At 36.6% G+C, this 25,251-nt stretch overlaps 1 protein-coding gene across 1 annotated transcript; it reads right to left on the bottom strand.

The window, feature by feature from the left end:
- Positions 1-732: 732 nt before the first annotated feature.
- Positions 733-24,345, bottom strand: SUMO1 (small ubiquitin-like modifier 1). Its single transcript, XM_008574718.1, has 5 exons — positions 24,186-24,345; positions 12,030-12,104; positions 9,227-9,304; positions 5,496-5,567; positions 733-1,570 (listed from the first exon to the last, which is right to left on the bottom strand). The coding sequence occupies exons 1-5, from the start codon at positions 24,195-24,197 to the stop codon at positions 1,502-1,504; spliced, it is 306 nt and encodes a 101-aa protein (XP_008572940.1). The 5' UTR covers positions 24,198-24,345; the 3' UTR covers positions 733-1,501.
- Between the last annotated feature and the right edge of the window lie 906 nt (positions 24,346-25,251).

Raw genomic sequence — 25,251 nt, 5'->3', positions numbered from 1 at the left:
ACCTATTTTTCGACAAATGACTTGAGTAAGGGATGTTAAGCTGTAACAGTTGATAAAATGCATTCAAGATAGGTTTGAAAAATGACTTGAGTAAGGGATGTTAAGCTGTAACAGTTGATAAAATGCATTCAAGATAGGTTTTATTTGCTCTTCTCAAGTAGTCAGATGACATTCTATTATAACATAACAAAATTGGATTATGTGTGTGTATAGATATACCAAATTCTGTGATTCGTTTAAGAATTAAAAGGAAAAGTTAGGCCCTCTAGTAGGAACAAATTAATTTGGTATTTTAATTTTATACAAAGTTTAAATATTTAGGATATAAAGAAATAAAAGGAAAATATAAACAAAATATACCAAACTTTAAGCAGAGAACATTTTGTAAATTGTTAAAGGGAGAACTGAAGTTAGCAATATAAATCAATTAAGAATTTTTGGAGTACCCAAATTCAACCTAATTTGGTAACTGTACCAAATATATACATTATACAAGAATATCAAGATTTAAAAACAGAACACTGAATATTTAAAAAGGTATTGTGGCCTTAATTAAATCCTTGATTCAGAAGGCACTTCAGTAACTTTCAGTGCTTCAAAATCATTATCACTGTATAGTACTGAAGAAAAAAAATTGTACAGTGTGCAAACAATTTCCAGTATTATGAAAGAAAACCTTATTTTAGGCATTTTCTTTTTTCTTCTATACAATTAAAATAAAATGAACATTAGTAAGGTTTTTACAAATATTGTTTATTTTAATGAAGCTGGTACAGACAATGTCCATTTAAAACCCATATCCCAGGCCAAAAAGTACAAATAAAATCAAAAAGAGCAGTGTTCTGTTGTATATACTTCTGCATGAATAACTTTAACAACTGCTAATGAAAATCAGAACTTTTCTGGGATCTTCTGACAAGATTTTTTTTAAATCTTAAAATGCTTTCTCTTCACTGAAGCCATCTTTGGAGTTAGTCATTACTGTCATCATATCTGTCATCTCGACTCCAACTTGATATTCTTTTGGTCCAGACCCTCAGATTTTAAAAGTAGCTTCAGATTAAGGAAAGGTCATTTTTCCACAGTTCAGTTCTCTGAGAAACTTCCATCTCCTACTGAATAGTCACAGTCCAGGAGTGAAGCAGTCACATGCCAGAACTTCAGGGCCAGCTGGAAAGTCATTGTGAACACTCACATTGGTTGATCTTATTTATCACCACAAGCCTGAAAATGAACAGTCCTGAAAAAAGTGGCCACTCTGTGCACACATGTAATTTTTAAAAAGGAGAAGGCAATATGAATGGGGCTGAGGCTTGATCACCAAAAATCAACACAATGAAAAAAAAAGATAATGAATAATGAGCACTAAAATTCAAATTACCAGATGTTTTAAAGAGATGGGGTGCCAGTTTTCAATTCCTCTTTGAACACCACGTTACAAAAGAACTATTTTTAAAAATAAAAAAGGATTGAGGGAAAAGAAAAAAAATAAAAAGAATATCTAAATTGTCGAATGACCCCCCGTTTGTTCCTGATAAACTTCAATCACATCTTCTTCCTCCATGCCCAGCTATAAGAGGAAAGAAAAATATGTTAGTAGTAGAATATAAAAACACTATTTAAAATTGGCTGCAATTATGTGGCCACCATTTTAAAGGTCAAAAAGATACAAAAGTGATCCATAGTTACACTCCTCCTCTAAGATTAAGAATGCTGTTTCCTTTAATCTAAAGAATACAGAGGTATGTCTTTCCTGCAGAGTCTATGTCTATCCAGTCATTCGTCTGACTGTCCTGAATAAATTTCACTTTCTAGTTTATTCACTATATAAAACTGAAGTGTTTTTGACAAGTGCATTAAAGAAGTTTTAAATCTAATGAAATGTGTAGTTAATAGCTTAAATAACAGTTTGATGGCATATTTTCTAAAAAGCATATTTACTTTTAGATGTAGTTATATGATAGAATCTCATTTCTTTCAAAAAACTTGATTTCACTTTAAAATACATGTGGTTTTAGGGGCTGGCCAATTAGCTCAGTTGGTTAGAGCATTGTGCTGGTAATACCAAGTTCTGGGGTTTGATCCCTATACCAGCCAGACCACCAAAATAAAAATAAAATATTTGTGATTTTACTTAGAAAAATACTGCCTAAGGATTCATTTCTAAGTGGTTCACATGTCACCTACAATTCCTTTTGGTATATAACTATTATTTTCTTTGACAGTGACCTCTCAATGCAAAAAACTTATCTGAAGGGAACTGAGGACATCAGAAGTGGGAAAAGGGAAGGACGTTAGGGAGAAATTGGTAAAAGGCCACAAAAAATGTTTATATTGTGTAATGATAAAATGAAAAGATATTTTCTTAAAAAACTTATCTGTACATCTACTCCTATTCAATACCTCTGGTTTTATAACCTACATTTTTCAGCTCATCCTGTCTCAATTCTTGCAGGAAAAAAAGGGGGTCCTTTCAAATGCTTTTTACAGAACATTAAGCATGAGCAATTTTTTTTTTTTTTTATTGTACTTTATATGCACTGAAATACTCTGGAATTTTTTTCCTGAAGACACTATTAACAACGGCTGCCCCTGAGAAATGGGAATGCAGAGGTACTCAGGATATATTTACTTCCCATTTTATATGTTTTGATAGTATGGATTTTTATTACTTTTATTCTTAATTATGAGCATTCTTTACTTAAAAAAAGAAAAGACAGTACATGAGGCAGCATGATATCACACAGAAACCAGACATCATCCTCAGGTAAGGATAAAAGACTGAATCTGTTGAATGTGGTGTACAGCCAGGGCTGAGAAACACTGTAACAGGCAGACTGAAAACAAAAACTACATTGTTTCTGCTGAAAACTACAATGGATCACAAAAACAAATGAAAAATAAAATTTTAAAGGAAAGCCTAAGATCAGTAAACTCCAATGAGAAAAGTTTTGTATTTTATAGGTGATATTTTTGTGCAGAATTACAGAATATGAAAATTAAAATGTTAAGAAATCTAGGGCCGGCCCGGTGGCGCACTGCTATAGTGCGCCGCTTGGGAAGCGCAGCGGCGCTCCCGCCGAGGGTTCGGATCCCACATACAGACCGGCCGCTCACTGGCTGAGCAAGGTGCGGGAGCAACACCGAGGGTTGCGATCCCGTAGCCGGTCCCAGTCCGCTACGGACGCGACACTGAGGGTTGCGATCCATTGCCGGTCACGAAAAAAAGACAAAAAGGAAAAAAAATGTTAAGAAATCTAAAAATAACAGATTTATATAGATTTAAGATTTTAAAGTGATCAGATTGGCTCTAGTTTTAAGGCTGTCTTGGTCGTGGTACATACATGAGGAGTCATCAAAAAAATTCATGGAAAAGTTCGAATTGTCTTTTAATTCTATTTTTTCCATGAACTTTTTGAAGTACCCATGTATGAATATTAAAATAATTATTAATTAGAGATGCTATTAAAACTTAGTTTTAATTGCACATATAGCCTGATAAATACAAGGAATAAAATTCCAAACATTATAAGGAACCTTCAAATCAGAAAGACAGCACATGTCCTCAAGCTATAGAGACTATGAAGCTACAAGCTTCCAGAAGTACATTAGCAGAGACAAGTGAACAACAGCACAAGTCACTCCCTAAATACCTGCTCTCTCTTACTGCCCCAACATTCTTCTGAAAAGATAATCTCTTAATTACAGTGAGGAAAGTGTCAGTAAAATGTATTAAGTATCTACATGTGCCAGAGATTATATGCCAAGTTAGGAAAAGGAAAGTACAAGATGAGTTTGGAACATCTTATCGGGCCAGAAAATGAGGAAGTGCTGAAGAAAGTACTAAACTTACGTGGAATGTTTGATGAGAAAGAAGACAGTCACACAGTTTCAAAGTATGTCCCTAAAATTACTTAATTACAACAGAAAATATAGGAACTACACAGTAGAGAAAAAAGAACTACGTGATCAAAACTAAACTTAAACTAAGTGATCAAAATTAACATCACCAATAAGGCGCTTCATGTGCTCCAGATACTATATACCCTGAGAAAGACACATCACCATTTATGTAGTATTCCAGCCAAAAATACATTGAATCTAGTCATGAAGAAACAAACAAGCTCAAACTGAAGGACTTTCTAAAAAGAAAACCGAAAAAAATAAAATAAAAATTTTTAAAAATATTAAATAAATAAATAAAAAGAAAACTGGCTTGTACTTTTTAAAAAATATCAGATAGGGCCGGCCCGGTGGCGCACTGGAGAGTGCGCTGCCTGTGGGGGCGCTCCCGCCGAGGGTTCAGATCCCATGTGGAGACCGGTTCCCGCTCACTGGTTGAGCGCGGTGCGGGCGCAACACCGAGGGTTGCGATCCCGTTACCGGTCAGTAAAAAAGACAAAAAGGAAATAAATAAATAAATAAATAAAAAATATCAGATAAAAAAGACTGAGGAACTGTTCCAGATTAAAGGAGCTTAAAGAGGCATGACAACTAGTTAGAATGCATATCATAGACGGGTCAAGTAAATATGGCTATAAAGGACCTTACAGGGATAAACAGCAAAATCTGACTATCTTAACCACATATTCAATAATAATACTGTATCCATATTAAATCTCCTAAATTTGATAACTGAACTATGGCTCTTAGGAAATAACACACTGAAATATTTAGGGATAAAAGGTCATGATATCTGCAACTTAATCTCAAATGATTCAGCAATAATGACATAGAGTGATAAAGCAAATGCAGCATAATTATAATAACTGGTAAATCTAGAGAAAAGGTATACAGGAGAATATTCTACTATTATCACAATCCAATAAGTGTGAAATGTTGTCAAAATAAAAAATCAATAATAACAATACATCATTCCCACTATCAGAAACATCAGAAATGTTATTTTGTATATGGAGGGGGGAAATCTGTGTATATACATACATATGCACATACATACACAAATACATGCACAAATACATGCACTTTACTTTGAGATGTCTCTACTGGGGGGAGAAGGTGAAATATATAAGCAAAGAAAACAGTCCATACTATAAAACAATTAAATGAAGACACAGAAGTATTTTTTTAATAAATGAAACAAGATGACAAAGCCAAACATATTAATATACACTAAGCTGTATTAACATTCTGAAAATCGCCAAAAATCAGAAATCCAACCATTAAGGTCACCATCACCATGAAAGTACCAGAAATCTGCCAAATTGGAAGAATATCTGTCCATATTCAAAAAAGATAGCGTATATGCCTTATGGTAGTTTCAGTATTCAATTCCCAGTTTCTTCCTCCCTTTTATTGGCTCTTTTGAAGGCAATATATGGGAAGTTCAAAACAAAAGATTATTTTTTCCTCTCTGACAAATAATATACCATTTAAATCAGAGAATATTCAACAAAGGGGCAGTTTAATACCAGTGAACCAAATCATTAAGAGAATTTAAAATTTTTCTGGATTCAGACAGAAATTATACTCACTTCTTTTGGAGTATGATTATCAGCAATTCTCTGACCTTCAAAGAGAAACCTGAGTGAATTCATTGGAACTCCCTAAAAAGGTAAAATATAAAAATTAAAAATATATATACGTACAAACATACACACCCAAATCTTAGAAGACATAATAGGAACTTTGATGCACAAAAAGCAAGCATGAAAGACTTAACAAGCTACACAGAACATAAAACTAGATAGCTAGCTGGAATCAGCCCAAATGTCCCTCATCTGATGAGTGGATAAGGAAACTGTGGTACATCTACACAATGGAATACTACTCTGCTATAAAAAAAGAATGAAATGCTACCATTAGCAACTATACGGATGGACTTAGGAAAAATGATAATAAGTGGAACAAGTAAGGCACAGAAAGAGAAATACCACATGTTCTCACTTATTTGTGGCAGCTAAAAAATTAATTAATAAACATACAAACAAATAAGGGCGGAGCAGAAGACAATAACTACAAAAATTCCTTGAACTATTTAAGTCAAGAGAACAGATATGACGTGGGTGGAGGAAGGGAGGGCGTGGAGAGGAACGGGTAAAGGGACATGATAATCAAGTACAATGTATTTTGAGAAGTAAAATAAAAAAATATATATGTGAAGCAAAAAAATAAAATAAAACTTATCCTTCTGATAAATGCACGTTTGAATATGCATTAGTATAAAAAGAATGCATTAGTAAACTTCTAGTTTAAAATTACTACATAAACGGGCCAAGCCTGTGGCGCACTCGGGAGAGTGCAGCGCTGGGAGCGCAGCAGTGCTCCCGCCGTGGGTTCAGATCCTATATAGGGATGACTGGTGCGCTCCCAGCGCTCACTGGCTGAGCGCGGTGCGGCCAGTCTCAAAAAGGACAAAAAAAATAAATAAATAAATAAATAAATAAATAAATAAATAAATAAAAATAAAATTACTACATAATAAAAGGGCCGGCCCGTGGCTCACTCGGGAGAGTGCGGTGCTGATAACACCAAGGCCCCAGGTTCGGATCCTATATATGGATGGCCTGGTTGGCTCACTTGGGTGAGCACGGTGCTGACAACACCAAGCCAAGGGTTAAGATCCCCTCACCAATCATCTTTTAAAAAAAAAAAAATTACTACATAATATAAAACAATATGTATCTTGAGAGCTGATATAGCAAGTAAATAAAGTCATTTTATTCAGAGGAAAAAAAAAACAGATAGCTAATTCTATCATAATTACCATACATTGAGTACCAACTATCTGCTAGGCCCTCTCTGTACCAAGTTATTTACATACATAATCATAAATGTTCATTGCAACAACCCTGGAAGGCAGGTATTATCATCTTCATTTTACTGCTAGAGAACCTAAGGCTTAGAGAAGCTAGCCATGAATTTAAGCCCAAACCCGTTTCTAAGCTTGTGCTCTAGACCACTGCTCCATTCATTTTCCCCTTAAATCTGTGAGCTAGCATAAAAGATAAAAATCAGAAACCGCATAAGCACACTCACTAGCTTCCAATAGTACAAGCAAAATTGTTTTTGTAAGCAGATTAAATCAAAGAAATTTGGCAAAGCACGATAGCTAGCCAGATAAGCTACAGTAAACCTGTTATGGTGTTATGAGTATTACAACAGATATTAATATATATTTTTGATCACTTATTCAATAATGACAGCTAAAAGGGGGAAAGATAACTCATTTAAAGGAAAATAACTTCACTAGTAAGTACAAATCAAAAATAATTTATTATGGCCAAAGGTATTATGAAAGTTTTGCTCAATAACTAATATATTAAGACTTTAACTATGGGTGTTTATATACAGTGTCCTCAGAACATCCAAAGAAATTACAACTATTTTTCAATATACACTATTACATAAGTATTTGAGACCATACAAACTTACCCTTCATTTGATTTAAATTCTTTCCAAGTTTTTATTAAATAATAAAATAAATATAACTGACAAAGGCAGAATATTTTTTGATATATATATAATTTTTTAAAAAACATATACTGAGTTCAAAAAAATCTCTATTAGAAACCAATCTATAAAATAAAAATGGCAAATAAAAGTAGTAAAATGATTCAATAAATATTTAGTTTATATGCAGCTTTTCAATCTCTCTCTCATGGGTAAGTTTTGCACGGTTCAAATAAATTAAGTTTCCTGTTCCTTGTATATCATTAAACCTAAGAAAAAATTATCAAGCCTCTGTGAACTTAAGTATAAAAACAGTTTTCTAAAGACATAAAGTACACTCTTAAGCATAAAAAAGAACTTGGAAATGACTCTAAATTGATGTTATATTTTAATCACCTCCCAAAACCTAGCTAGCACCTTCAATTTGGGGTAAGTTTACTTTTCACTTTAGCTTAGTGGTTTAACTTCTTTATTTTATACTACTTTTCCTCAATAATCAATTCCCTCGTCTACAGATGGGATGAAAGACTATATGAATTTTCTTCAGAGTTGTTGTGAGGGCTGAATGATAATGTATCTTAAGTACCTATAGTACAGTCAGTGTACATAGTGAGTATTCAATAAATATTCCTTTCCTCTGGTGAATTTCAGGTCAACTTTAGCTCCCATCGAAATTATTACAAATATGAATTAGCTGAACCCTAATTAATGAGATTTTACTGAGTTTAACAATTAAAATCTACAAAAACAGAGAGACAAAAATGTTTGTCTTACTTATCCTAACACCTAATCTTTTTTCTTCTGACAAAAATTATTTTTAAGTTACAAATTTAAACTGTTAAAAGCAAACCTTCTAAAAATAAAATCTATAAAACCTGAGTTAATATCATATAATACAATTCAATTTTTATAGAGACTGATTAAACATAGTTCTTGCCTATTAATTTAAATCATAATTTCAGTTAAAAATATACCTTCGCTCCTACTTATATTTAATATATATTATTAATTTCAATTACATTTATTTTAAAAATCTATTTTATTATTAATAATAATAATAATGGGTAACATTCATTGAGCATTTTAGGCACCACATTAAGAGCTTTATGTAAGTTATCTCATTTCATCTTCATGAGTGAGGCACTACAATATTCTCATTTTACTGAAGGGGAAACAAGGCACATAGAGATTAAATAATTTACCCAAGGTTGCACAGCCAGACAGTGGTGGAGCCCAAATTTGAATCAGGAAGGTTCAAAGAGTTAGTTATTGATCTAATAATCTAGTTCATGAAGACCAGAATCTGTGAAGATTTGGTATTAATAAATTAACTAGACTTCTACACAAATTTTTTTTAAGAAGAGAAAATTTCTTGAGGTTGAAAATATGGAATGCAATTAGCAGCAATCTGCAGTACTATATACAAAGATAATATACTAATAATATTGATACTTAAATTTAACATATGGCTAAACACCTATTGCTAGAAGTACAAAGAAATTTCATAGTAATCACCAAAAATTACTTGCCTTTATTATTATGTACTTGATGTTATAGAAACATTCATTTGAACTGTCTTTACAACTCTAAGTTATTCTTCAAGCTAGTCCCACATCTTATTGATTCAAACTTAGAAACAGGCCGGAAGAGGGAAAAGGCAATTAAATAGGGTATAAGAAATGATTAAATTGGAGTGTTTTCCTTGAGTTGCAAATGGTGAAAATAATAAAACAGAATTATTTTTCTTTTGACAACCTTCTGTAAAAGAAAAATTAAGGACAAAGCATTATATTTAATACCACAATATACAAACCTGTCTTTGACAGTATGATTCTTTGAGTTTCTTGAGATGTGTTGTCATTTTCACTTTGAAGTGAATCTCACTGCTATCCTAAGGAGATAAAAGAAAAAATTTATCTCTGTATGTATAAACTATTTGCTTTGCTTAAACCAAATTATTTATACATATAGTACAAATGGAAATATAAACCTTGTCACCTATATTTTTCTACCAAAATATTCTTTTTGCATTCCTTACAGGTTTTATTAAAACACTCTAAGCACCCTCGTAGTTGCTTTATACCCATTACAAAAGAAATTTAATAATCTGTCTTGGGTGTTAAAATTAGCAGTATAAGTATGTCAAAGAATGCATTTCATAACACAAAGGTTTCGATCCCTGTACTGGCCATCCAGGGAAGAAAAAAAAAAAAAGATCATTCCTTCATTACAACAAGCCCATCCTATTGTCAAAATAAAAGATGAATTATCACAAACACCCAAAAGCAACTCAAACAAAAAGTACCCCCCCTCCAACTGAAGTGTCACTGAAGACAGGTCAAACCTCAGAGAGAGAAATATACCATAATATAACATTACATTAAAATAACTGAAGGACTGGCCCATGGCTCACTTGGGAGAGTGCGGTGCTGATAATACCAAGGCCATGGGTTCGGATCCCTATATAGGGATTGCCGGTTAGCTCACTTGGGAGAGCGTGATGCTGACAACACCAAGTCAAGGGTTAAGATCCCCTTACCGGTCATCTTTAAAAAATAAATAAATAAATAAAATAAAATAACATAACTGAGAAACTTATTCCTGCCATAAAAAATTCACCCCATGGAATAGTTTCTCTTGCATGAGGAAAATGAACAAGAACCAGAGTCAGTCAAACTGATTTGTGTGACCACAGATTCTTTTCTCCTACCCAGAATGTCAAGCAAACTATCAGACAATAATCAGAAAAAACACTGGCACTTGCATACTGTAAAATTTCAAAGCCAGCCCTTTCTTTTTTTTTTTAAAGATGACCGGTAAGGGGATCTTAACCCTTGACTTGGTGTTGTGAGCACCACACTCACCCAGTGAGCTAACCGGCCATCCCTATATGGGATCCGAACCCCGTGGCCTTGGTGTTATCAGCACCGCACTCTCCCGAGTGAGCCATGGGCCAGCCCCAAAGCCAGCACTTTCGAGTACAGTCATGCATTGCTTAACGATGAAAATACATTCTGAGAAATGCATCATAAGACAATTTCATTGCTGTGCAAAAGGGTATTATGAAAAGGAACAACAATGAATATTCCTATTATCTACACTGGTCTTAGTTGCATGAGCATGGGCCCTTTAGTTATGTTACTAAGTCACTCTGTGTCTCATTTTCCTCATCTGTTAAATGGGGATTACAATAATACCACCCCCACAAAGTTATGGAAATTAAATTACAGGTAGGGATAGTGCCTGGCACTCAGCAAGGACTCAATGAGTGTTAGCTAACTGTTATTAACTATAATTTTGCTATGGAGATTGGTGAGAATCATTTAAAAATGCAAGAATTCTAAAGGAGACAATAACCCTTTCACTTAGGATCAGATCTAATATGTCAAATGCTTGGCCTTCTCTCTTAAAAGTCTGAACTACCACTGGGAGGATCACCCCCATGTGGGAAAGCTAAGCACTCCTCCTCCACATATTTTGCAGTAGGTTTGTTTACTCTAGCATCACCACAAACACATGACTAATACATTGCGTTATGGACATTACAACAGCTATGACATCATGAGGCAATAGGAATTTTTCAGCTCCATTATAATCCTATAATGTTGTATATAGAGTCCTTTGTCAACCAAAACTTAGTTATGCAGTGCATGACTGTACTAAGGATCTTCAAACAGCTCATGGAAAAATTTGTATTTTCCTTTAATTCCATTTTTCCACAAACTTTTTTTTTTCTAGCAGCTGGCTGGTACAGGCCTCCAAACCCGTGACCTTGTTGTTTGAAGGCTGCACTCTAACCAACTGAGCTAACAGGCCAGCCCACCTCCACAAACTTTTTGAAGTACCCTCATTCATATCATGTTCACAAATGTCTATTAGAAGAAGTTTCATGTTTACAATATTTTTGTTTATGACAATAACTATGAAGAAAAAAATTCTCTTCCCATGGATAATTTCAGGAATAGATAAAATTCTATAGTATACCTCATGCCATATACTAAAATCACTTCTAGATGAATTAAAGAGCTAACATTTTAAAAAAAAGTTTTTCCTCTTCTTTTTAAGAGACAATTTTTTCTCCTAATCTTGGCATTGGGAAGTCTTTATTGTAAAGCAAGATTTTAACCCAGAAACCATAAAAAAAAAGAGATGGATAAATTTGACTTAATAAAAACATGAGCCATCTCTCCAGTAAAAGGTACCATAAACAAAAGTTAAGACACATTAGAGGAAATAGCCACAGCATACACAATAGACAAGAAAAATCCAAATAATATAAAGAATACTTACAAATGGATAGTTCTTAACAAGGTAAACCATGCGTATGGACAGACATATAGATCTATGGCATTAAACTGGGATCCAAAAAAAGAAAAAAACCCATGCCCCTGAAGCATGTTAACCAAGAAAAAGATTCTACTTCAAGAAACTAAGGTGACATAAACCTGCCTAGCAGAGTAATTAAAAAAGCAGTATCAGCCTCTTCCACCTCCAACAGATATACATGTAGTAAATGAAAATGCCATTTTTAAAAAACTTGTCTTACTTAAATCCTGTGTGTAAGAAATTATTCACACATTGGAAGAGAGTCAAAGGAGAAAAATAATGAAACTCACCTGTCCAATGACTTTGAGTTTAATGTATTCTCCTTCCTTCTTATCCCCCAAGTCCTCAGTTGAAGGTTTTGCCTCCTGAAAGAAAAGTAAATTTCAAGTTAAAAGTTCCTATATGCTATTTTAATTACTTACTTATGAATATCCATTACTTTCTCTCTAGGTACAAAATCTGCCTGAGAATACAAAGAGCATTTTTATTTTTCTCTGCCAGTCAATTAAGCAAAAAAGGTACTAAGTCAATTACTGTCCCAAACACCGGTTCACTAGAAATCAAAAAATGGGTCTCTTTTATAATAATAATCACACAGTAATGGTCTTAAACTTTACCATGCATCAAAATCACCTGAAAGACTTGTTAAAACAAACTACTTCCCCACTCCCAAATTTTTTATTCAGTAGGTCTGGAGTGGGGCCAAGAATTTGTTTCTAACAAGTTACCAGATGATATTGATGCTGCTGGCCAGAGGAACATCTTGGAAACCACTGCCCTACTGTCAACTTCTATTAGCCAGAAGGAGTTCATCATCCTCTAAGAATTCTTAGCCAAACACTCTGAATTCAAGATTATCTTCTCACAGCCTGAGGAGTTTACTCCAGTTTCAAAACTGTACTAAGAAATGTAAAGTAATCATATTAGCATAAGCAAAGGCTATTTAGGAAGGAAAACCCAATAGAAATGTACTGGCCTAATGTACTTAAGTCAAATCAGTTCTACATCATCTATTATTTTAGATTATCTGAAGCATTACATCCAAGTTAAGATAAAAAATATTAGGGGAATTGGACTGAAATTAGGAAAAAAGCACAAACGGGGTAAGTACGAAAAGGAAAGAGGAGACAAAAAAAGGAAAAGAGAGAGTTACAAAATAATCTCAAATGAAGGGATACTGAAAAGAAAATGAAGTTAACAGAATAAACTAGTTAAAACATCTCCATCATAAAGTATCTCAGGAATAATAAGTAAACCATTTTTAGTAAAAGGGGTACATCAGAAAATTTCACCAACACTGTGGTAAAAGTAGTTTTTTCCCCCATGTGCTACACACCTTAGTTTAGCCACCAAATTCCCCACTTATTTAAATATATACTCTTTATTATTCATAATAATTTCGAACAGTTAACCCAAACTTGGTAATATAGCTACCATACTGTATTTTACAGGTAAAACAACAAAGCCATTACCTGTGTATCTCATGCCAATAACTTAAAACTATACTAAATTCTTTAACATTCAAAAATTAACATAACATATAAAACTAGAAGTAGCTTTTAAGCTTAAGATATAGGCTAGAGTCTAGGGAAATGCTTAGATAACAGAATTGATTTCATTAGTATGAATTCTTGCCTGTTTTTTATTCTACAGTGCTTTCAAAATTTGCTGACTACTGAATATAATGGAAGCAGGCAAAATTAACCTTCTTTAGCAAGAGAGTATTTCACCTGAAAATTAGAAGACTGTCTTCAAATATAGTCTCACCACCACATTTCTATGAATTTATATTCACAGTAAGCAGCTGCTTCTTCCTTTAAGTATCTAGAGGGCAAAGACAGCTTATTCCATGCAGTGAAGGGCAATAAACAGCAACCAAGCCCTGAGTCCTCTGTAACTGGAAGGAGAGGGGGGTGTTAAGAAGCTTTGTTTAAGTTAGCACAAAGGAGGACAGCCCCCCTCCCCTAGCAGCAATACATCAGCACAATAGGAGTGATTTTGCTCCTGTACCCTAGGTAGAGTAGCTATAGAGGGAGGCTACTCGGGAGAAAATAATTCTTCCCTCTCCTCCAATCCCTCATCCAGTGTTTCAGAACTCTTCTTCTAAAACACAGCTTCTCTGATCCTATAACTACTCACATCAAAAAGTATACATAGCTTCCAGTACTTAAAGGCCTAGACCCAAACTCCACAGCACAGCACTCAGTTTTTCCACCACCAAGCTCAATTCTAATTTTTCTTTCACCACTCTCTTTACAAACCCAAGGATTCTGTTAAATTGGACCTATGTGCTACTCCCCTAATATGTCCCTCAGGATTCTTCCATCTTCAGCCCTTTGAGGCCACACTTTCCTTTACCTGGAATATATACAAGGATTTTCAAAAAGTTCATGGAAAGATTCATACTATCTTTTATTTTTCCATGAATTTTTTAAAAGTACCCTCACATATCCTTCTCTCAGTCTCTCTTGAAATCATCTCAAGGATATCCCACACATCGACTGAAGACCAGTAATTTAAAAAACTCTTCTAAGGGAGATGGCTAGTTAGCTCAGTTGGTTAGAGCACGGTGTTATAACACCAAGGTCAAGGGGTCCCCATACAGGCCAGCCACCAAAAAAAAAAACTCTTCTAGGAACCACAGAACTCACCCAATCTTCCAAATTAGATTAATATCCTCCTTTAATGCTCCTATTTGCAATTTGTTCACATATTTTATGGCATTTATTCTCAACTTAAAAATACCGCCCCCTTGACCTTACTTCTCTAACTATCCTCACCTTTTCTTCATAAACAAACTTCCTATGAGAGTACTCAGAATTTGCTATCCTCACTTTCACTCTCAACCCACTGTAATCTGGTTTACACGCCACCATTCCACTTGATGCTGCCAACACCAACACTTACCAGTTAAACTCCTTATTGCTAAATCCAATGGACACGTTCACATCTCATCTTTAACTCTCTAAAACAATAGACACTGATGACTTCTTCCTAGGAAACTCTCCACCTTTGGCTTTCAAGATTCCATTCTCACCTCACCTCAGCCACTTCCTTAAATGCTGCTCTGCCTCTGAATTGTGCCTTCAAATCTTTGTTTTATCTTTATTTTTTTTTTTTTTTGGTCTCCTTGGTTGTCCCCTGATTACAACTACCTCTCTGATACTAATGACTCGAAATCATTCCCTCCAACCTGACAACTTTACTGTGTTTCACACTCATTTACCCAAGTGCCTGAATATCTCCACTTAGATGTCCCTTGGGTACCTCAACGTGAAAGTTCCAAAACCAAATGCATCCCCTCTGCTTGGAATGCCCTTTCCCACCCTATTCCCCTTTCAAGACCCCTCAGATATCACTTCCTACAATACGATTTCTCTCATCACCCTCTTAAATGGTCTGATACTGCTTGCTTTTATCTATTATAATCACTTGTTTGCATATCTGTCTCTCCCACCAAATTTGAGTTCCTTATTGGCATTCCTTACTTTCCTTTATGTTTCTGGTCAACCACAGAGCCTGGTACTTGTTATGCCTGTTAAATTAATGTTTTCCACGACAGATATGTCTTGTCTTCCCTACAAGTTTACAAGGGGAAAGTCCAAGTTTTTTCATCTTTATAACAACCTCTGTAGTGCTAGGCAAATACTAAGCAATTACTAAATGTTTGCTGAATTAATAAGTTGACAGCACTACTTTCTGTATCATACCACAAAATCTTACTCATGCTTCATACTTCTGTATGAAATAGTGAGTTCAAACAAAGATCTTTCCATTTTTTTATATTCACCATTGGGAAAAAGAAATAATTCACTTCGACTTCATAGGAACATGTGAACACTCATTTCAAACTTCCAGAAATAAGCTGCAACCTTCCCTAGACACTCCATTTTAACAATCTTTTCCCAACTCTAAACCACTGTAGTAATGGTCATCTCTACCACTTGTTTAATAGCCTCATGCTTGCTTAACGCAGTCATCCAGCTTTTCATGTGCTCTTTTTTTCCTCTGACAAACTAGCCTGGAAAATCAGAAGATCCTGGACAAAAATGGCCAGTTTGTCTCCAGTGATCTCAGTGTCTTTTGTATACCTTCTTTCCTTCTCTCCCCTGTAAAAAAGCAGCCAATACAGAATGGTATATGACACTCTCATTACAAAACAGTGAAAGCATTCAGCTGTGGGTCTGAGACACTAGGTCGTCAAAGAAAAGAGAATCCCAGAGAGGCCTGGTTAATTTGGCTTGAAAGGGTACACAGCTCCAGTAGAAACTGGTGATGGAAAGAAAAATAAGTGTACATACAAGATCAAAGAGAGAACTGAAAACCTCTAAATTTTCAGGTCTGGGTCATCTAGAGATTTAACCCTAACAACTGGAGTGGTAAAGGAATTTACCAGGCACCAGGCACTATGAACTCGACTTTCCAAGTTACAGACAGAACAACTTGGAAATAGATGGCTAGCTTTGGAAAAAGAACTAGACTGGAAAAGATAGAAAGCACAATGTTCCCCTTTACCAATGTCCCTTTACAAATGTACAAATTCATAAGAAATGTTTTATTATGCCACTTCAAAGTCAAAAGAACAAGACCTTTGCTAAGAAGACTGGCAATCAGTGTATGGACAATTCAGTCACAGGGACAGAGCATCACACTTAACCCCAATCCGCCACTGACCCAGCTGTTACAAGTATTGTTCATTCTTATTTAAAGAAGAGGAATTCTGGGGAAACCCAAAAACAAATTAAAAATTCATCTACTCTTATTTGATCATATCAACAAATCTGTTCATTTTTTAAAGTGTGATAACAGTATTGTGGTTATGTTAAAAGAAAAAGTCCTTCTCTTTTAGAGATAAATACTGAAATATTTACAGAAGAAATAATACAGTGTCTGGGATTGGCTTCAAAATAACATGAGGGTGAGGAGAGGGGTGCTATACGTGAAATATATCTTATTTCATCTGGCCAAGAGACAGGTACATGTGGTTCATTAGATCAGGGTACTTTAAAAAGTTCACAGAAGGATTAATGTTATCTTTTGAGTCTATTTTTGAAGTACCTTATATATACAGTATGTTTAAATTTTCCATAATAAAAAATTGCACTAAAAATGCATTCAAGGTTTCAAAAATTTTGTACACATCAATAAATTTCATTTTTTTCCTAAAGAAGAAAGCTCAATAACGGTAATATTGAATAATTCTAATACTTATATTCATTATGAAAAGGTAAAAACCCAGAATTACAATGAAGTCACTTCCCTCATACTTAAATGAATTTACTGTAATTCTAAAAACACAAAAATACACATCTTCATCTTCATGCTGTATATGTTTACACTTAATGAGACAATACTAGAGATCTGGAATAAAACTGACCAGATTTAACTCCATAACTTCAAGGTTTAAGTCAAAGCTGTCAAGACAGTGGGCCTTCTGAATATTTACATTTAACCTTCAATGAATATTCACATTCAACCCTGACCCTATACACGCATACACAGCTTCTCAGAAACTAAAAATTATAATTGAAAATTTTACTGGTTGTATAAGCCCTACTCTTTGAGACCAGACTATGGACCTATGCAAAGACTGGAACAAACTGGCTTGATTGTATCAAAAGTATTAGCAAACAGATTTGGAGATGTGGCACACATTATTAATTTCCTATCCAATATCTATTTCCCCCTTCTTTACAGAGGGAAGGCTAAATTTGCCCAGCTAAAATACGTATTTCTCAGCTTCTTTTATGGCCATGTGGCACAGTGCTGACCAATGAGATATAAAGACATACTTTTCTCCTGCCTGGAACACAAAGCAGACTTTTTGTGCCCACAAGGAAACAAGCATGAGAGGGAAAGGCATCTAAAGATAGAGAAGAAGAAAGTATGAAGGCATGTGGAGCTGCCTCACCAGACTTCCTGTTTCATGAGAAAAATTAACAGCATACTTGTTTAATCTACCATATTACAGATTTTCTGTTACTCAGTCCAAAAGCAATCCTGACACAGAAGGTGCTATAAATAGGTATTGTTTGGCTCATGTTAAAAACAGGCCCTAGAACACTACCTCAGTGTACATCAAAAGAAGAATGGACAAGCAAACTGTAGTACACAATGGAATTCAATACAGCAATAAGATTTAATAACATACACACAATAATAATAGACAAATCTCTAAACAACACTGAGCAAAAGACAGACACAGAGGTAGATATTGTACAATTCCACTTATGAAATGTTAAAGTGTATAAAAACAAAAGACTGATCTATGTGTTAAGTCAGGATGTTGGTTCTTGTTCTGGGCACTGGTTGCATGGATGTCTTCAGTTTGTGAAAATTCAGCAAACCTTACACTTGCTTGCACTTTTTTGTAGGTATATTAATCTTCAGTAAAACCTTTAAAAATAACCGGCCCTAGATACTGAGAACAGCAAGCCCAGCTAACAGAACTCCACCCTTCCTTTCTTTGGGTCCTTTCCTTCAGAGTCTCATTAGCTCAGAAAGCAACTGAATGCAAAAAGAATAGTCAAAAAATATAAGAATACCACATATCTTTTTTGGGGTTTTTTGTCTGTTTTGTTTTGGCAGCTGGCTGGTAAGGGGATCCGAACCCTTGACCTTGGTTTTATAACACCGTGCCCTAACCAAGTGAGCTAATCAGCCAGCCCACAACATATGTTAAATGAACACAAGTTACAGGAACATCCAAAGTTTAAACTGTAAAACTACGGTACTCAATAACAGAATTTGTGTGAACTTTCCTACAACTTTTTTTTAAGAAGTAGAATAATATCGGAATTATCTATCAAAAAATCACAATTTCAGGAAATTCTCGAACGGAATGCTAAGATGTCTTAAGAGAAAATTTTCAGGGCTGGCCTATCAACTCAGTTGGGTAGAGCACCACCTTGTAACTCCAAAGTCAAGGGTTCAGATCCCCATACCAGCCAGCCACCAAAAAAGAAAATTATAACAATCCTGGAAGAAGTTAATGATTCAATATTGCAGATAAAGTTACCAGTTCTATTGCTAATAGAAGTAAAGATCAAGAAGGTATGCAGAAACATCATAAAAGAAAAACTATTCCATGGCAACCAACCCTCCCTGAATAACAACACAACATCAAAGGGACTAAAAGAGGAAAAAGATACCTGCTGCTTCATGTTTTTGAGGCAACCTTCCAATTCTAGGGCCTAGAATAGTGCTGAGAACATACCGACATTCAATAAATATTTGATGAATGAATGAATCTGACCACACATTCCCTCAAAGAACTTATAAGTATCCAGACACTGCTGGGCATTATAGAAAAAAGAGATAAATAAAGCCTGATTCTTGACTCTCAAAAGCAAACAGTCTAATGGAGAAAAACACTTATAATGTAAATAATTCTAACACTATATATAAAAAAGTTATAGTAGAGATATCCTAACTGCTATGGGGTCTAAAGGGTGTCACGACATATTTGACAACTGCTTTATAATTTTGAAACGTAAACTTCTCAACTAACCTTAATGAGTACTCTAACCATAACGATCATATTCAGTTTCCAAAATACTATTTAATATTGTTTAAGTAACACTTTCTTTGAAAGTGTTTTAGTATAACCTATACGTTTGAAAAATCCGGGCCGGCCCGGTGGCGCAGTGCTACAGTGCGCCGCTTGAGAGTGTGGTGGCGCTCCCGCCGAGGGTTCGGATCCCACATACAGACCGGTTCCCGCTCACTGGCTGAGCGAGGGGCGGGCGCAGCACCAAGGGTTGCGATCCTGTTGCCGGTCCCGGTCTGGTACGGGCGCGACACTGAGGGTTGCGGTCCGTTGCAGGACATGAAAAAAGACAAAAAAAAAAAAAAAAAAAAAAGAATCCAGCTGCTCTAAATAATTTCAAAACAGCCTAAACTGGTTATTTGCTTTCTTCAAAAGTGTTTAAAAATCCCCCTTTCTCTCCTGTCCATGTCTATCAGAACTCAGAGCTGCCTGGGAGGAAAACCCAAACCACATGTGCTCTTCTTCCCCACCCCTGCCCTCTGGGTGTTTACCTCCTCACCCTTTCCCCTTCCCTTCAGTGCGGAGGGAGAAGATGGACTTAGCCAACCTGCTCATTTCTCAGCCTTTTGCCTCTCCTCCTTCTCCTCCTGTGTCCTGGGCTCTGCACACTAGTGTTCAAAGCCCTCCTCAAGGGCAAGGACATGAGAAGCCTTGGAAACAATATATATCATTCCTTTCCAGGGCATGGAATGTTTAAGGTACATACCACTAACTGCATGCACAATAGCTAGAGTTTAACATACTTATTCTATGATATGAATAGTAGCATACATAATTACAAATTTTAATAAACAACCAGTTCATCATAGTCTCCTGCTACCTCAATCTAATAGTTACTAAGATCAGTAAACATCAACAACAGGGAGCTATAAAAAAACACTACATGGAATAATGCTATCATGACAGAAGAAACACAATTTATGCAGGTTAAAAATAATTGCAAATTCTTTGTTATTTCTTCTATTGAGAAATGGAGTCTAAATGCCTTTCCCTTCAGTCTGGACTAGGCTTGCTGATTTGATTGACCAACAGAATACAGAAGTGATTTTCAAGGCTAGGTCCTAGTAGCCTTGCTATTTTCACCCAGGTCCTCTTGGAATACTCATTCTCTGTGAGCCTTGAGCGGCCATAAGTCTGAATACCCTGGGGTATCCATGCTGAAAACACATGATGAGATCATTCAGAGAGGCTTTGAGACTCAATCAGCCCCATCCAATCCCACCCCAGTTGTTTCACCCTCCTAGCCATCTGAATCATCCCAACGGAGGCCCCACACACCAACGAGCAGAGATGAGACCAGTACACAGAGCCCTGGCCAAACTGCAGATTTATGAGCAAAATAAAAAACTGTTGTTTTAAGCCACTAAATTTTGAGGTAGTTTGTTAGGCAACAACGAATAATCAGAATTACACAATGCTTTGAATTCTTTGACAAGAATAAAAGGAAATCATTTAATCAATCTCTTTCTGGGGTGGGGAAAGTGAACTCTATTAATACAGATTCAGTAAGAATGAAGTAAATCAGTCATCCAGTAGTTATAATTAACAGACCTGAATTGAAAAAGTGAGGTCCAAGTTGCCTTTGATGATTTTGGTATTAAAAAAGAAACACTATAAACTCAAATACAAGAAAAAAGGAAGGGAAAATATTTTTACAAACTACCCTTACCCTTTTGATATTAAGCTTCTGGTTCTATATGAGTGCTCTATTTTGTAGCAAGGTGAGATTAGGCTAAAAGAGAACACCCAATCAGATGGTCCTTAAGCTTTTTGAGGGACCACGTAGCTCTGATGAGAGCTATGGGCCCTTTCTCCCTCAAAAAAAAAAAACACATACACGAATATTCACAAAACACTTCAGACAATTTCAGTGGATTCTTAGCCCTCAGAGTCTATGGGCCTTAGGTTCAGAACCTATTTTAGATGATTATTTAACAATGGTCCATAAATTCACTAGATAATACTGGAATTGTTAACAATTTAAAGTATTTCACTCAAATTCCAAAAAAATCCTTCTTCATTAATCAATGGAGTACCTAGCAATTTAAGACTTGTGTGAATTTAATGCCTACCTATTTTAACTTGAAATTATTACTCAGTTTCAATATCTTAGCACCAGACAATAACCTTCTGAGAGGTGCCTCAGAAAACACATCTTTCTCAAAGAATTTGGTTGAAATTGGAGAACCTAGCAATTTAAGACTTGTGTGAATTTAATGCCCACCTATTTTAACTTGAAATTATTACTCAGTTTCAATATCTTAGCACCAGGCAATAACCTTCTGAGAGGTGCCTCAGAAAACACATCTTTCTCAAAGAATTTGGTTGAAATTGGAGAACCTAGCAATTTAAGACTTGTGTGAATTTAATGCCCACCTATTTTAACTTGAAATTATTACTCAGTTTCAATATCTTAGCACCAGACAATAACCTTCTGAGAGGTGCTTCAGAAAACACATCTTTCTCAAAGAATTTGGTTGAAATTAAGGTTGTCTTTTAGGGAGAGTGGTTCAGTCTCATGCTGACGTAACACAGTAGTTAATTTGGGATTCTTGCCTCACTTATAACCTCAGGTTAAGCGTTCAGCTTCATACCTCTTTAAATACTTAGCACCCAACAATGAACTTGTACTGGGTCCTAATTATTAATAACGATGCTGGTCAATCAGCCTAGAGCAACAATTCTCAAACTTTTTAATCTCAGGACTCTCACACTCTTAAAAATTACATAGAATCCCATAAACCTTTTTCTTAGGTTGGTTTTATCTATTGATGTTTATAATATTAAGCACTAAAACTAAGAAATGTTTTAAATATTTATTAATTCATTTTTAAATAATGTTAACAAATACATATTTTTGTTAAAATTATTTTTCAAAACAAAATTAGTGAGAAGAGTGGCACTGTTTTACAATTTTGCAAATCTCTTTAACGTCTGGCTTAAGAGACTTTCACATCTGCTTCCAAATTCCAATCTTATTACAGGTCATTTTAGCTTCTAGAAAATTCCACCAAACACTCATGAAAGAATGAGAGTAAAAAAGACAAATAACGTCCTAGTATTAACATGAAAATAGTTTTGGTCTCATGGACTCCCTGAAAACAATCTGTTTGTGTCCTAGGTCCTCTATTTCTTCCTTCCTGTCTTTCTTAAATGACCTGACTACAAACTGGAATAATAAATTCTACAATTTATTTTATAATTATTTGTGTATCTTGCTCTTTCATCAGTCTATAGTAAATTTCCACATGCTTCCTAGCCACTTCTGAGCATCAAAATAAAAGACTGATGAAAAGTATTTACACCTGTTCTTTCCTCCCTGGTAACCAAGTAAACAACTATCTAGGGAGATACTTATAATGCCATTCCCACACCAACTTGGGAATTAATCTAGTTTATTAGTAGGTAGATCCATCCAAAACTATCTAGATTATGATTATGCTTTAAAAACATAAGTGTCCTTTTTGTACAATAGTACAAATATGCACAAACCTCACTTGCTCTCACCAAGTGGTACAAAACTGGGTTAAAAGCCAAGGGAATAAGTGTGTTAAATTTAAAAGTTCAAGTACATCGTGGAATTGAATGAAAACCAGTTTTCTGAATAACCATCACAAAACAAGCGAAAGGTCCGAAAATACTTTAAAAAGTCAAAGTCGTCTGAGCAAACAAAACGAAAACCAGACAAAAATCTAATGAATTAAAAACTAGCTATGTGGGCCGGCCCGTGGCTCACTCGGGAGAGTGCGGTGCTGATAACACCAAGGCCCCGGGTTCGGATCCCATATACAGATGGCCGATTCGCTCACTGGCTAAGTGTGGTGCTGACAACACCAAGTCAAGGGTTAAGATCCCCTTACCGGTCATTTTTAAAAAAAAAAAAAAAAAAAAAAAAACTAGCTATGAACGTAGTTAACTAGAACAGGATAAGGAAGAAAATATGTCAGGGAAAATCGATCACTCCTGACTGAGTACAAATCCCAAGTAAATACTTCATACTAACGTTGAGTTGAAGCGCTCTATTATAATGGGCAGCTTTCTGCAAATGTTCTGCAACTGCTCTACATACACAAAGGTTTCCTGTCCTTTTCCTCAAAAGTATCAAGTCACCTTCAGGTTAATGACCAGATAAAATGTTTTTTATTGCTCCAGGAATTTTGTTCTACTTTGTTCTCGGTTATTTTGAGTGCTCTCCTACAACTGGAGAGTTGATGAACCAATCCCGAGTAAGAAATGGGAAAGTACAGAAAAGAGACGACAGCTCTGCACCCCCCCATTCCCCGCCCCCGAAAAAAGACTCGGAGAAGAGCGGCGGCGGCGGCCCGGCCCTAGCTGCAATCCGAGCGCAAAGCAGCGCTTTCTAGGTTCCCACCAACATCCGACAACATCCCCCAGGCCGCCTCCCGCCCTCCCGGGCGAAGAGGCAGAAAGTGGACTCCAGCCGCTGTTAAGGGTCACGGAGCCTCCCAGTCAGGGATTCTCTCCCGTTACATAACTGGGGCCTAGGGCGCTGCCTCTGCAATCAGTCCTTTGGAGGGAGTCCGACGGGTTCCCCAAGGACCCTCTGAAGGAGGTGGAAGCGGGGCTCTGCACCTGGTCGACCCGAGAGAAAGAAGGGGGGCAACGTGACGCAGGCCGCGACCACAAGCGCTGGGGCACGGGGGGTGACGAGCGAGCCCGGAGAGGGGCGGGGCGGCTCCGGGAGCCCCGCGGCAGTCCCCGGCGTCTCCGGCCCTAGTCCGCTCCCCTTCCTCTCTTGCCCAGTCCCCACCGGCCGCCCCCTCCCCCATTGCACGCTCCCATCCCCCGCACCTCCACCCCGGCCCCAGCCCAGGGGCAGGCGGACCAGCGTGGTAGTGCCCCGGCCACCGCAGTTGGATGGCTCCCAGCCCGGTACCTGGTCAGACATGGTGACGGTGACTTCACCCAGGGGTCTCTGCACAGCAGCGGCCTCGGGCAGGCAGAACCTTGCTCCGGGGTTTACAAATCCGTCCCCGTTCCCCACAGCACAACACCGCGACTGCAGGGACTTCCGCTACGCCTCGCGTCACTTCCGCTACGCGCAGGGAGGAGGGGTGGGGAAAGAGAGGAAGGATGAGGCGGGAAAACGGATCGGGGGGCGGTCCAGAAGTGGGAGGACTCAGGAGCAGCTTTACCGGTGGTCGCGCGAATGAGCTACAGTCGCGTCAGCTCCTCCTAGGACCCGCCCAGCGCCTCAATCCCGAGCCCATCCCCCAGGGCGGAAGGTCTCTGGTCCCAGTCTTAATGTTTGGAGACATCCTGACAGCCTAGACTCCTTCCCCTCCGATACCTTGCGCGTTTCCGAAGGCTGAGCAAAGATACTTCTTTTGTCTCCTCCCAGCCTTGCTTGTCAACGCTCCCTAAATATGTTGATTTGAATGTCAGCGCTTCTGACGCTAGAGCTAACGTTTTTGATTAACCAACCCCGCTGCCAAACAAATGACCTTGATTAAAAACAATAATAACGACAACAAAAAAAACCACGACCCCATTGAACACAATCTTGGTGGCTACTGATGAAAAATACACTGAGTTCTAAACTCTGGGGAGGAGGAGCTAATTCCAACCCTTGAATTGATTACTTTGGGTTAAAGAATGACCTTACTGAGATTTCTTCTTTAAAATACAATGGCCCTGCTTGGAGGATAAGGATATAAACAAATAGAATAGAATTAAGTATCCAGAAATAAGTCAATAAAGCCTCACGTTTATATCAGCGAGAATGCCAAGACAATTCAATGATGAAAGAAGTCTTCAATAATTAGTACTGGGACTACTGGACATACACATGCAAAAGAATAAATTCGGATCCCTACCTCACAGCATATACGTAACTAACTTAAAATGAATCCGAGGCCCAAATATAAGAGCTAAAACTATAAAACTCTTAGGAGAAAACAGAGACATGAATTTTCGTGACTTGGATTAGATCACAATTTCTT

This window comes from Galeopterus variegatus, unplaced genomic scaffold, assembly GCF_000696425.1.
Source record: "Galeopterus variegatus unplaced genomic scaffold, G_variegatus-3.0.2 Scaffold1092, whole genome shotgun sequence".
NCBI lineage: Eukaryota > Metazoa > Chordata > Mammalia > Dermoptera > Cynocephalidae > Galeopterus > Galeopterus variegatus.
This window is presented reverse-complemented; position numbering and strand designations above follow the sequence as displayed.